Below are 21,569 nucleotides of genomic sequence, written 5' to 3' on the forward strand. Positions count from 1 at the left end.
ATGTGTCCTTTAAGAGACACCCCTCCCCCTCTCCCAGCGATAACCCCCTTCCCCCTCTCTCCATCCCGCTCCTCCTCTCACACCCCCTCGCCACATTAACAGCTACCATGACGATACACACTCATCGTTTGCCTACAGATGGAAGTGACGTTGGATTTGGGACGATTGTGATGCGTGATGTCATTCGACTTGTGTGTGGAGAAAAACAGGATTCTTCTTCCTCACAATACAGTATTCGCATAGGAATAACTGCATTGAGCTTGATTCCTTTAATTATTAATCAGCAGAATGTGGGAAAAATCTGTGGAAGCTGAGCATCGGAAAGAGAAAATATGGCTAGCGTATGAACATGCACTAGGTATGTTCAACTGGGATGCGTTACCATAACAACCTTTTCCGAAAGGGCCGCCCACTAGACTGTGTCAGTGGGCATTCCTGGGAGTGAGCAAGTGTTGTAAGGACCCCCCCTCCCAAAAAAAAAAAACAAGCAAGCTCAGCCCCAATGTGATTGGTCACACCTCCTCTCTCTTTGTGTGGACCAGAGCATGCTGGGTAAGACCCTGGAGTGAATGCTCATTTGTCTGTGGAAGGCTCTCGGAAGGATCCCAAAGTCTGCTTGGATTTTAGGAGCTGGAGCCGCACGGAATAAACCAAGGTAGAGCTTGATCCTCTTCTCTCTTTCATCGCAAGCACGGATGTGTTTCTGTCACACGTTTGTCTGCACGCCGTAATTAGGCTGCGTGCCGTGGCGTTGTCAGAATGAATCACAAAAGAGGGGGTGGGGTTGATCAGGAGGTGTTTGGACAAAGAGCCCAAGCTGTGGTGGGATTGTTTACTATGGTGGCGTCAGGCGTGAGCGCGTCTTCTGCGTGCCTCCTCCTCCATTATCCGACAGCGAAAACACCTCTGGAGCAAAACGCATTCACGTTCAAGGATGGTTGTCTCTCTATCATCCTCTTTTTCTCTCCATGTCACGTCATGCTTGATTTTTTTGCATGCTTGTGTTGTATTAACCCTGTCGGGACGTGCTGATCTCACCAGCGCTGTGATGCAGCTGTTGCAGGCGGGATCAGATAAAGACAGACTGTTTTTAACCACTCGGTACTTATGTCTGTGTCTTCTCCCCCCATCAGCCATCAGGCGAGCCCCCTACTCCGGGCCTACTGTTAGAGGGGGTGGGGGTGGACAAATGGAGCAGGACGGTCTGAAAATGTCTGCCATTCTCTTCCTGTCTCCCTGCTGGGGGTTAAAGCTGACAGCAACATCACATGTTTTCCATTTTGCTTCTGATAATGCAGCTTTTTGTTGCGTGTGAGGTCACTTCCTGGTTTCCTAGCTATCTGTGAAAGTTTCCACGGTTCAGTTCAGACAAGCTTTTCCACCCAGAGCATCTGGAAGTTTAATTCAGTATTTGTTTTGAGGCGTTTAAGGCGCTTTTCTTACTATAAAGTACTGCACAGTGATGATATCCGGTGCCAGTACCATAATATTTTAATACTGAATGCATATGTATCATGTATGTTCATATGCTATTGACATCTAAAATAATAATAAAAAAAAATGCATTTTTTGTAAGAATTGTTCCTCTTTACCTTTTTATTACGAACGTAAAACCATATTTTTAGTGCAAGAAGCTTTCAGAACATTTCTGTTCACATTATAAATAGCTAATTATGAACTTACCTTTGTTTTACTGTAGTAACAACATGTAAAAAGTGTTGTTATCATGATAATTTGTAATAATGTGCCATGTAAAGGATAATATGATCATTAGTTTCCATGTAGTCAAATTCACAAGCAAATGTACTGCGTGCTTTTCACAATACACAGAAAAGATCATGATGTTAATGCTTTTAATATCTTAATATCTTCATGCCTCAGTCATATTAAGCAGATTAAAGATATATGTTAATATAGTTTACATTTTGTGGTGATGCAAACAATCAAGAAGTTGAAATATGCTAAATAATATATAATGTCCTATGCTGTACAATATATGTACAGTTGTGGTCAAATATTACAAACTTTACAGTATCTGTGAAATGTTAATTATTTTACCAAAATAAGAATTCATGTTATTTTTATTTAGTACTGTCCTGAATAAGATATTTTGCATAAAGGACGTTTACATAGTCCACAAGAGAAAATAAGTTGAATTTAGAAAAATGACCGTGTTCAAAAGTTTATGTACCCTTGATTCTTAATACAGTGTTGTTGCCTGGATAATCCACGGCGTTTATAGTTGTTGATGAGTCCCTTGTTTGTCCTGAACAGTTCAACTGCATATTCTTCAGAAAGATCCTTCAGGTCCCACAAAAATATTTGGTTTTCCAGCATCTCTTGTGTATTTGAAACCTTTCCAACAATAACTATGATTTGAGGTCCATCTTTTCACATCCAGAAGGAAAAACCATGCAATAAGAGCAGGGGTCTAAACTTTTGAACAGAATGAAGATGTGTAAATCTTTCTTGTTTTGCCTAAATATCATTTTTTGTTTCATTCAGTACTGCCCTTCAGAAGCTACAGAAGATACGTACATGTTTTCCAGAAGACAAAATAAGTTCAACCCTGATCTTCAAATTCAAAAAGTTTTCACCTCAAGACTCTTAAGGCATTGTTTTTCCTTCCTTCGACTATTATTTTCTCTTGTGGACTATATGTAAACACCTTTTATGTGAAATATCTTATTCAGGTCAGTACTAAATAAAAAATAACATGCATTTTGTTGTATGATCCCTCTAATTTTGGTACAATAATTAACATTTTGCAGATACTGCAAAGTGTATGTAAAATTTTGACCACAACTGTATGAATGCATAGTTGAACATGCTTATGTAAGCTTGTGCTTATGAGCATCATTGTCGTTACTCAGAATCATTTGTTGGTAGTTTTTTTCCCAGTAGTGTTTCATTACTTTTTTCAGCGTTTCCTATTTTATTTAAATAAGTAATTCTGGCCGCCAGTCTTTTAGTTCGAACACACCATGACAGTTTGCTGGCGTTGTTTGAGTTTCAGGACTCATTGTAATGCAGAGAGCTGGTTGCATCCTGCTGCTGAAGGCTATCACCACCATCACAACACACATGGACCATCGGAGAGATCAAAGCTCACTCAGGAAGCAGAGACCAGCTCCTCCCCTCTGTCCTCTTTCACTATGGCTATTGTGTAATGAAACCAATTTTTCTGGAATAAGACCCAGCTTGATCTGAAAACAGCGTTTATGCCAAAGTACACTTGTGTGGTGAGGAAAAACGTAATGCTTGTTTGAAAGTTTGGATCATTCTTGCCTTTTTCTTAGTTTCTCGATGGGAGTTTTATTTTTAGAAGTGACTCAACAAGAACATTTGGTTTTATTTTAAACGTATGTAGTGTGCTTTAAGGCAAGCATTGCTTAAGTCCCTCTTACCTGCCTTTCAGCAAATCAGTTGATTTGTAAATCAAAAAAAGTGTCACTAATTATTCATGATCCACCCTGATAAGGTTTGTGTCCTCTTCCCTTTTTTCCTACACTAGTGCAGATAAGGTTTTCTAGTTGAGCTCTGTGCGAGATGTATTGTAGTGATGAACTGTGAGAAATCGCTCTGACCGCTGGCGAAGTGATGTTTGGACTGCAGTGTGTTTACTATACAGTGTCTGTGGTCACGAATGACTGGGCAGCAGGACCGCAGTCCCAGCCGGGCGGCTGGAGCTCTTTCCTGGAAGGAGAAGGAAAACAGTGATGTCAGTGTCTGTGAGGAGAGGTGGTCTGGCGTAAAATATCTCGCAGGGGAGTTAGAGAGTCCTACACCGGTGAGGATGAGGAAACGGCATTAAATGACTTAAATGTAAGCATGATTAGGAAGTTTAAGTGTTTAGTTTTGCAGCTTTTGCTAAAAATGTATTTGTTTATATTTATTCTCGGTTTCTTTTCATTTGCATATTAGTCAAAGTTTGGTTCAATTTTTTTTGACCAGTATGCAAATTGAGTAATGTTTCTTTTGTTTTTGTGCTTTTTTGAGTGGAATTTATATAAAATGGTTTATAACACAATAATAGATCTGTGTGGGAAAAACTTTACTGTAAAGTTTTGTGTGTTAACATTAGTGCAATAGCTAACATGAATTAACAGTGAAGTTGAGAAATACTTTATTAGTATACATTATCAGAAGATTAGAAGACTTTATTAGAAAATACTTTATTATATATTTACCTTTAAATAAATTGATATAAAATTGATATTTACGGTTAATGTATTATGATTGTACACAAAATAGCAATGAACAATTGTTAAATGTAAGTTCACGATACCTGCTATTTAAAATACTTTTATGGTATAGGTTTTTTTTTTTTATTAGATTTAATTTAATTACATTTTCTTATTTTAGTTTTAGTAATTTTGTTGTTTTTGTCATATATCTATTTTAATATATATACAATTAAAAATACAATTTAAAATTTGTATACAGGTTGTTTTTTTGTTTTTTTTCAGTTTTAGCTTATCAGGTTGAACTGAATAAAAATGTTACGTTGGCAACTAGCTGAAATAAAATATGTTTAAAGTTTTTTTTTTATTTTTTTTTTTATAAAAAAATATTTTATTTCAAGTAATGAAAATAGTTTTGATAATTTCAATGAAGTGTTTACTTAGGGACATGTGTGTAGACATTTCTCTGCATCAGGAAAATAATTAGGCCTAGTACTTTATTGCTTTTGGCCGAACAAAATTTTTGAATACAAGGCAAAATGTAATGTTCATGGATATCTCATTGAATTCCTACTATGTGCTGAGTATATTTCAAAGGATTTAATGCAACTAACCTAGACAAATCTTTTTGATTAGTTCTTCCTTGTAGCATGACTTTGTTTTCAGGTGGATTAAGCAAGTTTGAGTCAGCGATTGGCATGTTTGTGTGCAGTATGCGGTCTGTGCATAGTCAGGTTATTCACTAGTGCATCTTTAGACTCTTGTCTTGCACTTAAGTCTGATTTTTCTCAGGTGACCTCGTAGTAAAGGATATTCTTAATTCTACATATGTTTGTGCTGGGATCGCCTTTGAACCCAAACTGCTCACTTGTCTAGTATCCTGTTAATCTCGTGTTACTTGAATACCTGTGTTTTTTGAGCAGGTTTGACAACCTCCTGGCACCAGGACAGAGTGTAAATGGGACACCTATGCATATCTATTGTTCATGTCTCTGTTAGAAGAAACATAACCTTTCATGTTCATCTACAATCAGGTTCCTGCATCTACCCTCCCTGATAACCTGCATCAAACAGATCTTAGGTCAGTGTTTCATCTTTATCAGTCTGCCCACCCTCAGCGTGTCTGATTGTTGCTTTCCATCTTCACATGGACACTAGTTCACTTTGTGCACTCCTCACATGTGTTTTGTCCTAATCAGCTTACCCTTGTTCTTCACCAGCCAGGAAGGTGCATTATCAGTATGTTTCTGTCCTCACTTTGCATGCCTGATAAGCCGATTTGGATCCTAAGGGCCAGGGATCCATGCTGAGCTTCTTACACAGGTGCCAAGGCCTGCTGGCTGGGAGTGTTGCCTCCTCTGGGTGTCTCTTCCAGGGTCTGTACTGGAGGTTCTAGCACCAGATGTTCTGTGCTATTTTTGGGACAGGCCTTTGAGTAGTACAGAATGTGGGACGGTCCGGAGAGCAAGTGTTAAGTCGGTAGTTAAGGATGATTGAGTTGTGTCAAGGGCAAAGATTTCATCTCGGCAGGCTAAAGGTGGGATCTGTCATTTCTGCTGCAGTGCTTTTCAAAAACAGAGACTGAAGATTAAAACGTTGTTGGAAAGTGTTTTTTGTTGCACTGCAAGCAATTTCTTGCCTAGGTGCGATTTGTTAGAGTGTGTTTTAGGGGTCAACTGATAAGGGTTTTTTAAATGTCATTGCCGATAATTGCGGCCAATATAATGCTGATTACATAATACAAAATAATGACAGCAAATGAGATTTATAGAAAAATTGCTGAAATAAATAAACACTTACTTACTTATCTAGGTATGAACAGTATATTGCCACCATATTGGTATGAGTGACCTTTCTATTAATTGATATTTAATTGGGCATGCTCATTTTTGCATATTTTTACATTTAGATTGCATTCTGATTAGATTACACTAGATTACATTCTGATTACATTTAGATTGCATTTTTACCTCATGCTCTTTACCATCACCTAGCACTCATTTATAATTTTAAAACATATTTATCAAAGCTCAGTCTCTGCAAAAATGAACTTGTATCATTTAAAACTCTTTAGTATTGAAAACTCTATTTAAAAATCTTTTCTATTGTTTTTCAAATAAAAAATGTTTTTTAATTTAGTTGAATTGTTTTCGTTGATTTGAATGAGTAATGAAATAATTTAGTTTACTTATTTAAGCAGATAATAGAGAATTTGAATAACTGCCATTTATTATTTGCCATAACATGACAATAATTATTGATGTTTTGTGCCAGAACTTTATTGCTATCTGTGCATCCATAGTAGTATCTTTTTCTTTTCTTTTTTTAAGAGATTATATCGAGTGATGCAGATCATCTCAAAATGGTGAAATATTGGGCAATAAATTGTTCTGTTATTAGTGTATTGTGTGTGTGTGTGTGTGTTTTAAACATGATCTTACACATTAACTTTTGATCAGTTCCTCTAGAAAGTCGTGACACCTGTTCTGCATTAAAGCCAGCACTGTAACCTTTTAACCTTTCACCTCTGCTACACTGAGCGAATCTTTGACCTTTGATCTTTGTCCTTTGCAGGTGATGTGTCTCCCATCAGCATGTCTCCCATCAGCCAATCCCAGTTCATACCACTGGGAGAAATCCTGTGCCTGGCCATTTCTGCCATGAACTCCTCCCGTAAGACTGTCACACAAGAGACTCTCATCGAACACCTAGCAACATGCTTCCCAGGTAACGTCCTTCAATGATATCACAGAAAATCAGTGAAAAAAATGCACTTAAACACCCTTAAAAATAATGTCACAATACAAAAAATCATAATGGTCCTTTTTCCTCTATTTTTTTTATCTTTCTTTTTGCTCAAAGCATCTGTAAGTTTTACATGCTAAATCTGTTTTATAATGGTTCAGTGATTTTAGTTTCTTCAGTTTTTTTCAGTAACACCAGTCGTAATCATTTACACAGCCATTTGCACATGATAATAGCCATATCCTGGAACGTCTGGGTAAAGTCTCATATTTGGAGCTTTATAAACAATGATGTGGTCACAGCAGTGATACGGAAAGTTTAACATCCGTAGTTTATATGCTATTTTGCAGAGACACAGCACAGGGTAATAATGTTTTGCTGAAATTAGTGGTTGGATTATGAGGGAAAATGTATTATAGTATTTTCTCAGCGGATATGGTCGAAACAATGTTAACAGTACACACATACATGGGGAATGAATAGACTTAAAGTGTGATGCAAACACACAAATTAATTATTTATTTATTTTTTTATAATCCTGTTAATTGATGAAAAATTGACTAATTAAACGCACATCTTTTTAAAAATTATTTGCAATTAAGTGCAATTAATCCCACCTAATATTAAAGTTTTTAAATATACTATTATATTGCAATAATTTCACATTCAATCTTCAAATCAATATAGAAACAACATAAAGACAGTACATTTTAAAAATTTGTTTATTAGATTATTTTTTGGTGACTGAAGGCGAGTATTACTGATACCAATCTAGGAAACTGTTCTTTTCCCCTAATATTTAACCATTGACTATAGGCATTCAACATTACAGTGTATAATTGAGAGCTATCTAGTTTAACATTTATTTTATATATACAGCATTTGAAGTGGATCAACAAAGTTAATCAAAGTTGTCCTAAGTCAAGAACTGGTATTGTTCAAAATTCATGTATAACATATATAGGCTAAGTCTGCTATTAATCAATGTTGTCATCAATGGAATTTAATGCCTCATCACTTTTGATGGTGCCCAGACATGATTGTTTGTGAAGGTGTGAAGTAGCTTGTCACACATTTGTAAAGACAAGATTGCACCAAAAATCTGTTGGTTGTTCAGTACTTCTGTGATTTCACCTGAAGTCACAATGGACTAGAAATGCCTCTTAAACATTATTGCATGCAGTGTAGCAGTGTAGTGTCTCTGGAGTGCCTCAAGGAGCCAGCACAATGGTCATAATGGTGATGCTCTGGATACTGTACTGTACTGTTCTGTAGTCACTCTGTATGGAGCGTCAGAGCTTCAGAGCTTGAAGCAGGACCCAAAACGGGAAAGAGAACTTTTTAAATTCAACAAAACAAGATGTTATTGCACGTTACAGCAGATCAAATCTTGAGTTCCTACTGTAAAACAATTATGAATTGCATGGTTTAACAAATGGGACAAACAAGTCATGAACAAGAAACAACAAACGTTATGCATTGAGACAACCAGTCAGTGGGCAGTGTTACGACCTCTGGCTCTGACATTGATCACAGCCTCACATAGCCTGTGCATGCTTGAGATCAGGTTTTGGATATTGTGTTGAGGCATGGCATGCCATTCCTCCAGCAACAGACATACATGTTATGTATGAATTGTGAAAGAAACACACATTGGTTTTAGAACAACTTTGATGAAAGGTTTTGATCCATTTCAAATGTTGACTAGTGTATATATTATAATAAATGTCATAATTATACCTTTGCCCTTCAGCAAGTAGGAAATATACAGAACTGAATACAGTTATCAAACACTAAATTGTAAATTAAATATAGATGAATCCTTAAAGCTACAAAAATGACTGATTTCCGCTTTTTGCTTCTTTAAATAACAGACATCACAGCTGCTGGGTTATTAGGTAATTTGGCTGCTATTACCGTATTGACCCGAATATAAGACAATATTTTTTTCTTGAAAATATTTATTTAGACAGTACCCAGATTTGAAGACTACAATAAGATTTCACTTCTACTGTTAATACAATTTTGGTAGGCTACTATGAGATGGATAGCCTAAATGTTATATAATTCAGAGGTATTCCTGTTATTTTTATGGTATATCAAAAAGTGAATATTTTTAAATGTCATTGTTGGTACATTTTTACCAGTATTTACCATACTTTCAAAACAAAAATTTAAATTGGAAAAATATGCAATATGAAAATAATTTAAGAAAAAATTTGTTTTACAGAGAGAAAAAAAAAACAAGATTTGGTTTTCAAAAAGCCTTTTTCCAAAAGGTACATCTGGAAAAAGGGGGGTCGTCTTATAATCAGGGTCGTCTTATATTCGGGTCAATACGGTACTTTAAGACCTGCTGCTGCTGAATGTGACACAGATCTGACACGCGTTCACATAGTTTCATTCACACTTTAATACGAAATGGTATAGGCTACAGCGCGCGCCGCCATATTTTGTGTGTGCAATTGAAGAGCATGCGCTATGAGCACAGTATAACTGCTGACAGGACAGGAAAATTAGTTTTTACTGACATATGGCCTGACATCTCATCTTACCGCAGTTCACTGATGTTCTCTTGAAGCTCCTCGTCACCTGTACCATTTCCACATCGTTTGACTCACACCTGGCGGTGAGGCGAAGTTGAAATGCACGTCTGAAAAGTCTCTTGTTTGATGTGGTCGTAAAGATGTTCTGCGTTGGAATAAATGCAATTCTTGTCAAGAAACAAAGATACAGAAGCAGCAGTTGTGCATGGGGTGGCAAACCCTAGCTCCACTCCTGCGTTAAATATTTTTAATGCCGTTAAACTGGAAAAATTAATCGCATTTACATGCTAATTTTGACAGCACTAATAATCCATTATTAATTGAAGTGTAAACTATGCAAATGCACACTATGACTGATTGATATAGCTAAAGTTCCTGGTTTCTGACTAGATAGTCAAAACATTTAAATCAGAGGTGAAATATGCAAGAAACAAGGAAAGATTGTGAAGTTGGTCTTTAGTAAATTTGATGGCTAAAAAAATAATTGCCATATTTATTATATTGTGGTTTATTCAATATATTGTCTTGCTCAAATTGTATTGGCACTGCCCTAATTGTTTCATTACATGTCAGTCATGTTTTTTGTGCCAAACAGATTTGTCAGATTCAGCATCTCAGTAGTGTGATGTTGATTATGTCATGTGAAAGTGAGCTGAAGAGATGCAACAGATCATGAGTCATAATGAGCTCTGTGTCCCTTATGTTGTGAGGCAATGCGGTTGCTATAGAATCAGTAGCGAATGCTGAGGTTGCTATAGAATCATGAACTCATCCTTTCAGCTCACGCCCTGAACACAAAGCTGTACGTTAACACACCTGGATCAAAACCTCTCCACTTGGAAGATAATACAAGCACCAAGAAGGCAGGTCAGATTCTGTGTGTATGAATATGGTACCTGAGTTGGTTTGGTTTGATTCGGTTTGTAAGGTTACCTTGAACTGTTGTAAGTCACTTTAGATAAAAGCATCTGCCAAAATAATACATGTATATATGTATTCGAAAGTCTTTGTAAAAGTCATATGGGGATTGTTTTGTTAGATAAAAGTCTGTTGGAGAGAGACTCATATGGGGTGAATTGTCTGTACAAATAAAGCATACAGGCATCATTGAAATGTAATATGTTATTCCACAGAGCACATTTTCATATGACTCATGTAGCAGTTCATCTCACTGCAAGTATTACAGGATAGAAAATTACACCCCCGCCACCCAATGAAGTTTTAGTTTTGGCTTCAAATCCATTGAGGTTTATTTTGGAGAAAGCTGCTATAAGGATGTTGCATAGATCCTGTCGTAAAAATAAATCTTTATTTTGGTGAGGCACACAGCATCATATTATTATTGCTTGGTACCTCATTTTCCAATTCAGGTCAAAGTCTGTTTGTTTGGATAAAAAATACACCCTTTTTTCTGACATCTGAACGTAAAACATAGATTGAAAGTTCTGCAACACAGGCTCAGTGTATTCTTCTGATGGTTTTTTTCTGTGTAATCTATAAGAGAAAAAAATACATAGTTGTTTAGTTGAGTTAAAGTTATCTTTTTTTGTAATAGTGTATCATACTTAAAGAAAAATGGTCAGTGGTTAGTTAATGGAGATTTTAGGATTAGACTGGTGTTTTAGGGTACACTCAGCCACATTCATTGGATACTGTTAGTGATGGATTATTATTGGTTTTTTGGTTTTTTAACTCTCTGAAGTGTTTCCCAGTATTGGGTTAGAAAGAATGAATCTTTGTCTGCGTTGATGCATATTGGGTTTTTTTCTTTTTGTACCAGTTTAACACAATGTCTGCTGGTTAGAGCTGTGGTGCTTATTGGAGACCCAGGTTCAGACAGGGTCATGTTTTCATCCCATTCAATACTTCCATTTGTCTTATTTCATATTTTTGAAAACTATTTTATTAATGCTAATAAAAAATAAGGAATAGGTATGTCCAAACTTGCAAACATGTTCAATAGTAATTTGAATGTACTGTAACACATCTGTCAAGAAGATCTTGTTGAGGAACTTCTCAACTCAACAGCTGTAGACCTTTAGAACCAAAGTGAATTTCTGCAGTAAGTGAAAGGCTGTTGTTCTCGATTGGATTAGACAGTCATTTAAGTGTGTGTGTGTGTGTGTGTGTGAGAGTGAGGGAGAGAGTGTTTGTAAGGTTGAATTAGGATTGCACCTCATTGACAGGGAAACTAAGCAGCAACTATGATGTAAGTACAGGCAACCCTTCTCCACCTCAGTGTCTACATATAGAAGTGCTCTGGACTACAAATGTAAATGACAAAGCCGAACCAAAACAGCGATCAAGCAACTCTTTAACTCCGTATTTTTAACACATGTTGAGGCGTTCTGTACTGTTTGAAAAGAGTTCAGGAGTGGTAAAAATGCTAATGTTCTAAATGTATCCCTTTAGAACTGTGACATCACTAATGCACTTATCAGAAATATCTCTATTTGGACCATACTGTAGGCCAATCCCCCCCCAAAAAAACACGGGTGTTTGAATCGGGTGTTGCCTGCTGTATTTTAGCTACAGTGGGTGAGAGGTGGGTGTATTGCGTCACACTAGGCTGGCTTTAAGAACTCCATGATGTAATGGGGAGTAATGCCAACAGAGGAGCATTTTTTATATATAGAAATTTCATAATTCTTGTCACCAGTGTCAGTTTTGCAAAAAACTAATACTAGCTTTAAGTAAAAAAATAAATAAAAGCTCACTGAAGACAAGTAAACAGTCAGAATAAGAAACAATTACAAGCAATTGGACAAAAAACTTTAGTAGAACAAATAAATAAGGAATGCTATTTTATAAAGTAATCAAATGTATAAACGCTGCATATTCTTCACAGTGTAAATTAAATATATGTTCTTATTAAAGTTACAAAAGTGATTTAGTCAAGAGCAGTGAGAGATTCTCTATCTCTGTTGTTTGATTAACATGAATGACAAAGAGCAGGAATTTTAGATTACTGTTACTTTGAGTTCCTTTTCGCTGCTGATTGCATTTCAACGGCTTAAAATCACGTGCAATGCTAAAACAAATGTGTGCAAGCGATACGTTTTCATGACCACGTAGCACAGCAATGTTATGTGCCCATGTAACTGCGATAGAGACGACGGCCGACAAATTGACTAATCAAGGTTAATCATGTCTACCAGTATATCACCCATCCCTAATTGTTATAAATGGAAGAATTGTAATTTCTTGATTTTAAAAAGTTTTATTATAGGTCATCATGTACAAATACACCTTGTGCACAATCATATTAAGATTGATATCAGTGTAACACGGAATATTATTGATATCAAGATACTTGATTTGGGGCATTGGACCTGATTGTCTTCTGTCTCTCTTTCTATCCTGTAGGCGTCCCCACTCCAAGTATGGAGATCCTGCGGCACACGCTCAACATGCTGGTCCGAGAGCGGAAGATCTACCCCACCCCAGAGGGTTATTTCATTGTTACGCAGCAGACATACTTCATCACGCCTTCCCTCATTAGGACTAACAGCAAGTGGTACCACCTGGACGAGAGGATACCGGAACGCATGCAGCAGCAGCAGCCGTGCACCTCTCCTCACTCAAGTACCATGACACCTTCCACTTCGGGATGTGTCCGGGAAAGACCTCACCACAAGAACCACAGTGACTCCTACAACAACAGCCACCGGGAGGACATCCCGAGTGCGCATACCTCAACCTTACAGAGAAGGTCTAAGGAGCATAAAGAGTCTTCTCCTGTGTCTCCGCCGCCTCAGCAGCAGCCATCAGAGAAGAGTAAGAGTTCACTTAGTTTTCCGTTTAAAACTGAGACAAACAGTAAACACAAAGACGGAAGCAGCAGCAGCGGGGAGAAGCAGTCCAAGAAGTTTGGCCTGAAGCTGTTCCGGTTAAGCTTCAAGAAGGACAAAACGAAACATCTAGCCACATTTTCAGCACAGTTCCCACCTGAGGAGTGGCCACTGCGGGACGAAGAGACACCCAGTACTGTTCCTAGAGAGGTGGAGATGGAGATCATCCGTCGGATCAACCCAGATCTCACGGTGGAGAACCTTGCTCGCCACACAGCTGTAATGAAGCGGTTGGAGGAGGAGAAGGCACAGCGGAACAAAGCCAACTCCTCGGCTCAGCAGAGCGCCCGCAGCAAGAGGAGCCGCAGCCATCGAAAGGCCCAGCAGGGCAAGGCCTCGCGTTCCCATAGCAAAACACGTGCATCCAGGGGGGATCCGTCTGAAGGATCCAATCTGGACATAACCTATGATCGGGATTACAGATTCTACAGCTCCTCATTGGTACGTTCTCCACGTGAAGCCATGATGTCCATGGAGCGGAATAGGGGGAAGTATATGGTTCACAGCAACCCCAATATTGTGGAGTCTCACTTTACCACCACTCCAGAGTGGGATGTCTCTGGGGAACTGGCAAAGCGGCGGACAGAAATGCCATTCCCAGAACCGTCTAGGGCACAGTCACATTCCAAAGTCCACCGAAGTCATAGTCATACGCAAGAGAGAAAGTCACGAAATGAGAGGTCGGACAAGGCTAAAGAAAGGTCACGTTCCATGGACAACTCCAAGGGACCACTTGGTGGTCCATACTTGGGAGGCCCAGAGGACTTTGAGTGCAGTCCCGATGACAGGAGTCGGTACTACACTGATGATGGTACTTTGAGGGCATCTGCGCAGGCGACCCACTATTCCCGCATCATGCTCTCTGCTGCTAGATTACACTCTGACGTTTGTGTGCCAGATGTTGGAAGAGGATCCTCGGAGGATGCTGTGCTTTACCGGACGTTGGAGAAGAGTAAAAGCAGGGATAGTCTTCCTGATTACAACGACCTGAAGTCTTGCTCTCCCAAAATGCCAGTAGACGACTATTTCCAGTGCACTGCAGCAAATGAAGTCTCTCTCTCTGCCCCACCATCTCTTGCAAAACCCGGCCATGACTTTACGGATAGTGTCTGGAAGGGGATCTCCTCGGAGCGACTGACCCCTCATCTTACGCCACCTCACCCTATAGAATATAAAGAGGAGTCAGCAAAGGGACAAAGTAGTATTTCTATAGCATCAACAAGCCAAACCCCCGAGCATCTCCCCAATGGACGATTGTTGCACCAACACAATCTCGACTCAGGTGACATGGACAAAATGCCCGAGGTTTACAGTAAAGAGACTTTGTTCAATTCTCCAGACTATGTGGAGAGCAGCTTCTCAAGGCCAGGTACGATAGGTAAGTCTCCTCATACCAAGTCGACAGAGGTCCTGGAGACTCAGGAGCATTTTGATAAACCTCTACCACTGACCGTGCCACCATCCTCAGCTCAGGAGCAGGCTTCATGCGCAGAAACCACCTTCGACTATTATAACGTGTCGGATGATGACTCTGAGGATACTAGTCATAAAAACCGTGTGGAGGAGAAAGTCCTAGAAGAGGGAGGGACAATGCAATGGCTGCTGGAACGGGAGAAAGAGCGGGATTTGCAACGGAAGTTTGAGAAGAACCTTACCTTTCTAAGTCCCAAGGAAGGTGAGAGCAACAACAGCCAAAAATCTGTCCATTCTACCCGATTGGACAGTATGGACTCCAGCAGTGTGACTGTGGACAGTGGATTTAATTCCCCACGGTAAGGCACTCAGGGCCACTTTAAGGGTTTGTCTCATTTGTTTGTGTCTGAAATGAGGGGTATGCTATTCTATGAATAGACATACGTTATTATCCTTGGTTTTTAACTACGTGTTAACTCACAGGAACATTTAGGGTTTTATGCTTTTATAGACATGAATTCTGTAGAGCGTTAGTTTAATCCCAATTCAAGCAAACCTTACATTTTCTTATTTTAAGCAGTAGTAACCACCCCTGTGAATGGCATTAAGGCCAGAAACATACTCTATGCAAGTACAAAAACACAGATACCTAGCCAACATGTTGTAGGCACATTGTCCTGTTGTACATACATAACATGTATTCTTGCATTACTGTGGCAGTAATAAACCTCAGTAACTTTAAAATGTCTGTGCCATTAAACCTGATGCGTTATATTTCAGATAACTAGCTATAAACATCAACACTTAAACTAACTTTAACTTGCTTTGCAAGATTGTAAAAATGGTTGTCTGCTATGACAGTAATTGACTTAAAATATAACTGACCACTTTAGTGGCCCTGGCAGAAGTGATGAGAATGCATTTTACACATTGCAATACAAATATGCATTCTGACACATTTAGCAATGCTACGGTTTGCTTAGAGGCTTGAAACTACTGTACTATGAATCACATTTTCACTGAAATGGGAGAGGCCCTAACATGTGAGAGGTACCGAATACAACCACTACCAGTTCTATAACTGCAGTCTTTGAAAGGGTTTACACTATTGGTTTTGTCCTTAACTGAATTTTTTGTTTAAATAATATTTTGTATTGGGTACTCCTTTTGTCATTTTTGTCTAAATGAACGTCATGTTTGGATTGTAAGTGCTGCATTGTTGCATTGTGTGTTCTCGTCCAAAATACATTGGGTTAATTGACATTGTTCTCAAAATGATCACAATATAAAATGGATAAGCACATGTCTGTGACTTTATCTATTGATATGTTTGAGGCCTTACTTAAAGAATGAATTGCTTTGAGCACATGATGCAACTTGTGCAACTTCATGTCCTACCGTTATCCTTGTCCTTCCTTTCAACCTGCACCCAGACCCTTTGTTTTCATCTTCCAAATGTCTGAAACCTCTCATACCGCAAACTTCAAGTAGATGTTTTCATGCTCAGACGTTGCAGTGCAATAATATTGACTCAGAAAACACTTTAAAGTTGGATAAGTCTGTTTTGCAGGCAAAAATCCAACAATAAAAAGGTTCAGTGTCATCCAGAGTGATAGAAATAAGTTTGTGACATCTAATTGAGGAAAAACCTTGTGTTTTAAAAATCAGGCTTCTTGAACTGCTGAAATTGATGAAGTGGATGTTTTCTGACTGTGTTTAGAAAAATGTGATTGGATGAAGAAAAACAAGCACTGTGCTGATACTCAGGTCACCCTGCGAGGCGGAGCGGGTTAGAGGTGCTTCACTACAGTGATGGCGACCCCGCTCTGTGCCAAAAGCCTGATGAGACATTTCAAACATTTGAGGAACAAAATGTGCCCCCCTGATTTCTTTTTGTTTTTTCTTTAATTGTGTTTTTAGTTTGTTTATTTGTTTGTTTTTCCCAAATTAAAGTATGTTGTATTTCATGCAGTGGTTCAGTTGCAGTTTTTACCCTGTGTGTGTGTGTGTGTGTGTTAGTTTTGTGCAATTCCTTCTTGTTTTCATTCAAGCTAAAATTGCCTGTTTCCAGCAGTATGTCAAACATCTTGTGAAATCTTGTTATTGTTTAATACATCATTATATAGATAAATAGTGTTTTTTTTATTTTATTTTGTAGTTTCTTGGACCAATAACAATTTTTACTTTAAAATATCCAACAGTAGGGGTGGGCGCTATAACAGTAGACACGATAAACTAGTAGAATGTCTTTATTGCAGTTAGATGCTCACGTGATGTTACTGTGCTAAGTGGTCACAAAAAAACGTATCATTTGTATGTTTGTGGGTTTTTAAGCATTGCAGTTTTAAAATGTGATTTTAAGCTGTTAAAATGCAACCAGCAGCGAAAAGGAACTCTTAAAGTGACAGCATTCTAAAATTCCTTCTGTGTATCATTCATGTTAATCAAACAAAAAAGAGAGGAAACGTCTCGCTGGTCTTGACTAAATCACTTTTGTAACTTTAATTTAATATTTCATTTACACAGTGAAGTATATGCAGTGGTTTTATAAAATTGATTACTTTATACAATGCATGTAGCATTTCTTATTTATTTGTTCTACTATAAGATTTATATTATCCTATTGCTTGTAATTAGTTTCTTATTTAATCGCGGACTGTTTACTTGTCTATGAAATGCACACTGGTGACGAATTATGAAATTTCTATGGTATCAAAAATTGTGATATCATAAAGACCTTATTTAAAGCAAAAACAACTATATAGTGATAAATATTGTTACTGTGAAATAATTACTCATATCGTGATATCAGATTTTGGTCATATTGGCCAGCCCTACACCCCTATCCAACAGGATTTATTTATTTATTTTTTGCAAGTCTCTGTCAAATTTATGCTTTAAATGGCTAAATAAAAACTAATTAATTATTACAATAATAAAATATCTAGATATATAAAATATACGAAAAAAATACAGATTTTTACAGTTGTGTATTTGGAGGGGGTAAAAATTTATCATGACGCTGATATTTAATATATGTGCTATAGTTGGAGCTTGGCTGCATGTCACCTGAATGGATTACACTTGTAATTTGATTTATTTAATACATTTTGATTACCCCTTTGAAATTTGGGCAGTCATGTTTAAAATGGGCCGAATAATTTGATATTTTCAGATACTTTTTTAAATGAAGATTCATTCATACAACTCTCATATAGTAAATCCATCTTACATTGGGAAGATTTGGGCTTGTTGAGAGGAGCATCTGTTGACACTGGTCTTTTAGACTCAACATATAAATCCATGTATCACCACCCTAAACCTTTATAGATGTTCTGTCCCTTCAGGTTTGTATTCCTCATTTTGTCATAGTCTTAAATATTAATTTTGCTCATGTACTGTCCTTTCTATTTTCTGTTGTCCTTATTTACTTTTCTTTTAGTATCAGATTTGGGCAAAATTCTGAATTCCAAAATGAACAGACCACACGGCGCAGGAAGTTGAATTGGAATGACAGGAAGAGGAATTAAACACTGATACCCAGCAAGAATTTCTTTAGTCCGATACAATATTTGCAATTAAAAAAAAACTACATTATTAATTTTGACAAATCTAGTCCCTGTAATTTATTAGTATTACATTTCTTTTATAATTTTAAACAGTAGTAGTATACATCTACACACATTTAAGTTCAGTACTGTTAAAATGTTAATTTTGTCTTTACAGCACCACAAGATTTATCCACTGCATTGTTTTTCTGATAAAATATAGACAAGAAGATTTATGTTTGGCTTCATTCTGAATCCATTTTAATAAAGCTTCTTCATAAATTCAAATTCTACCTCCTGTTTGCAGATTCGATTCAAATTGAGAAGACTCTTTGGAAATTAAACTGCATTCTGATCCCTGATCAGCATTAATAACAAGTTTGTGATTGTTAACCTTGACTAACCCCATCTTGTTTCCCTTTTCTACGGTGGCCGAGGGAGCTCAGTGCGCTGCAACTTCAGAAAGCACATGCAAATAGAAAAAGCACCAGCAAATCAAGAAAACATCATCAATTTGACAGCAGGTGCTGCAAATGCTCACAACACAAACAAATAAAGAAACTCACTGCAAATGCTCACAACACAACCAAATAAAAAAATAATTTGCAGCGCTTCTTTGTTTGGTTGTGTTGTGAGCATTTGCAGCACGTGTGTTGTCAAATTGATGTTGTTTTCTTAAATTTGAGGTGTTTTTTCTATTTGCAGCGCGTTGAGCTCTCTCAGCTACCGTACTTTTCAGCCTGTTACTAATCAATTTTCCATTTCTGCTTTCTTCATAACACTTTCATTCTCTTTCCCTTTCTGTCCTTCTGTACTGCTTCAGCACACGGGAAAGCCTTGCTTCGAACACCTCGAGTAATGTGGAAAATAGCAGGCGCCAGAATATGGCTTTGAGTCCAGGACACATTGGCACCAAAAGACCCCCGCCGCCCTACCAGCCCCCCAGCTTCCGCACCATCCGTGAGCCGCCCACCAACCGCACGGAGAAACAAGCCTCCATCACCAGCGTGTAGTGATGGGGACCACCATCAAACCCCACTTCACCAGGACTGTTACAATCTTACAGAGCTCGTGTGACGCCTGTTCCTGCTGTTTTCAAAAAACACACTTCATCATGATTCACTGGAGGTATCTTTGACTTTTTTTGATATTTGTAACAAATACTGCTGCAGACAAACAAGTCACTTCATTAGGACTAAATTTACGCTGATCTGTGATCTGTTTGGGATAAAATCCTCTATCAAACTCATTTGTAGGTGTCCTTTATGGCTTAATGTATCCACTACGGGTCTTAACTGTCTTCTGATCCAAATTTGGCTGCGTTGCCTCTGCCTATTCATTCATCGCTGTGTCTGGTGTGTCATTCTGTACGCTCAGGTCCCTCTGAACTCTACTGACTTAGTGTCTCACATTTGCTGGCCGAAATTTGAAGGCCACGATAATCTCCCTGGAAATCCGAACAAGCTCATCTGTTCCTGCTGGAATCGTTCTACTGCATCCTTGTGTATCGTCCGCCGTCCTGAGATTTCTCTGGGACATTTATGTATCTTAACAAAACATACCACCGTTAATGCATTATTATTATTTTTATTTTTTTTAAATACCAATTTAAATTTTACTGGTGCTTTCTCATTGAATGGACCCTTATTATTTAAAAAAAAAAAAGAAAAGGAAAAAAAGTTGGAATACATTTTTTTTCTCTCCAGATTTTCTGTTTTGACCAGGTGCTCAACTACTAGATGACACAGAATACACACATTGCTACCTCCACTATTTGTACAGTCATAGAGGGAGACATGAGAGACGTCCACCCCCACCTTAGGCCCGCTGTATTAGACAAACCACTATCAGCTTGCAAACTGTGAATGTACTGCTAGTGCTTTTCAATCACATCTCCATCATCAAGCGTTAGTAACCTACTGTCCTCATACTAATAGAGCCAAATCTCATTGTGATAGAGAGGAGACTTGTGTAGAGTTTGGAATCATATAGGACCCATATAGAGTGGATAATTTACAACTTCATATCTCTGATATGTCCTGCCATGTTCAATTATTTATTGTTATTATGATTATTATTATGATTACAATTAGTTTTTCTCCAGTTCTTTTAGTGCACAAATTCATGGTAAACATTTAGAAGTATATTTCACTGATTCTTGAGATGTGGGGCAAAACATTTTCATTTTTTTTGTATTTATTTATTTGTTCTTTCCAACTTTTTTGTTCATCAAAGAATCCTGGGTGGAAAAAAATCATGGTTTCTACAAAAATTAAGCTGCATTGTTTTTAACACTTTTAAAATATTAAAACAGAAAATGTGTTATTTTAAATAGTAATAATGTTTCACAGTTTTTATATTACATTACAGTTTATATATACATTGTTCCCTTTCTATAAATACATTTCCTACTAGAATATTGAAAGTCCTGTTAAAATTAGCAACACTAGAAAAATAAAGTGGCTACAGCAAATTAATACTTATATGGTTATGATAGTGTGATATTTTCTTCATTCTTAAGTTGAATGCTAAATTTGTCAGTATTTATGATAAATATTTGACATTAGTCATGTCATTTTTATAAATATTGACAAATCTAGCAAATTCGGTCACATGGCCATACACATTTTGCATCTGACCTGTGAACAAGTCTTGTATAAATTATTTATAAAGTAGCAACCAAGCCAGAAAACATGTACAAGTTCACACAAAATAATTATTTGATGCATTAACATTTGTTCTTTGCCCTGTTTTGCCCCAATATTTAAGAATCAGTGATTTCTAAGTTTTTAAATAAGTTATTCAATTATAAGTCTGAAAGAATAGCTTTTTTCTTTAGTGAAACAATGTTCACTGCTCCATTTAGTGAACATCTGTCATATTCATCCGAGTACGAGTCCCCTCGTGAGTTCTAGAGGACTGTAAAATGTCACGCTCTCCAATAAATGGATAAACTGCTGCCAGGACTACCTTGTTATACCATTTTTGCACTAATGGCTGTTCTCTGGTGACTGTAAAAAGAAAAAAAAATCATCCGAATGGATGTTCTGTTTATAATGCACATATTTCATACGAAATACCGATAGTCCATGAAATGTCTTCCCAAAACATGATGGATTTCTTATGGTTCTCAATAACATTGTTCCTTATTGTGACATTATGTCATTCTGTAAGAGATGGTCTATCTGTCAAGCTGAGTATAAAAACCTACAAGGGGGATTTTTTGGTAAAGTCTATAATATTTAAAAAAAGAAATTCCCCGTTTGTGTAGTTGTGCTGTTA

At 37.5% G+C, this 21,569-nt stretch overlaps 1 protein-coding gene across 3 annotated transcripts in view; it reads left to right on the plus strand.

Annotated features, from left to right (window-relative positions):
• LOC306883477 (storkhead-box protein 2-like) overlaps positions 1 to 19,940 on the plus strand; it is a 57,644-nt gene extending 37,704 nt beyond the window's left edge. Inside the window, exons 2-4 of one of the 3 annotated variants that reach the window (XM_079438762.1) lie at positions 6,759 to 6,911; positions 12,842 to 15,098; positions 19,111 to 19,940. In XM_079438762.1, coding sequence (XP_079294888.1) covers positions 6,759 to 6,911; positions 12,842 to 15,098; positions 19,111 to 19,300 — 2,600 coding nt within the window. In that variant the 3' untranslated portion in view covers positions 19,301 to 19,940. Of the gene's footprint in view, positions 1 to 540; positions 656 to 6,758; positions 6,912 to 12,841; positions 16,706 to 19,110 lie in introns of those variants that run through there. The other 2 variants (XM_079438764.1, XM_079438763.1) reach the window with 2 other exon arrangements.
• The last annotated feature ends 1,629 nt before the right edge of the window (positions 19,941 to 21,569 follow it).

Source organism: Barbus barbus (genome assembly GCF_936440315.1).
Source record: "Barbus barbus genome assembly, chromosome: 17".
NCBI classification, from domain to species: domain Eukaryota; kingdom Metazoa; phylum Chordata; class Actinopteri; order Cypriniformes; family Cyprinidae; genus Barbus; species Barbus barbus.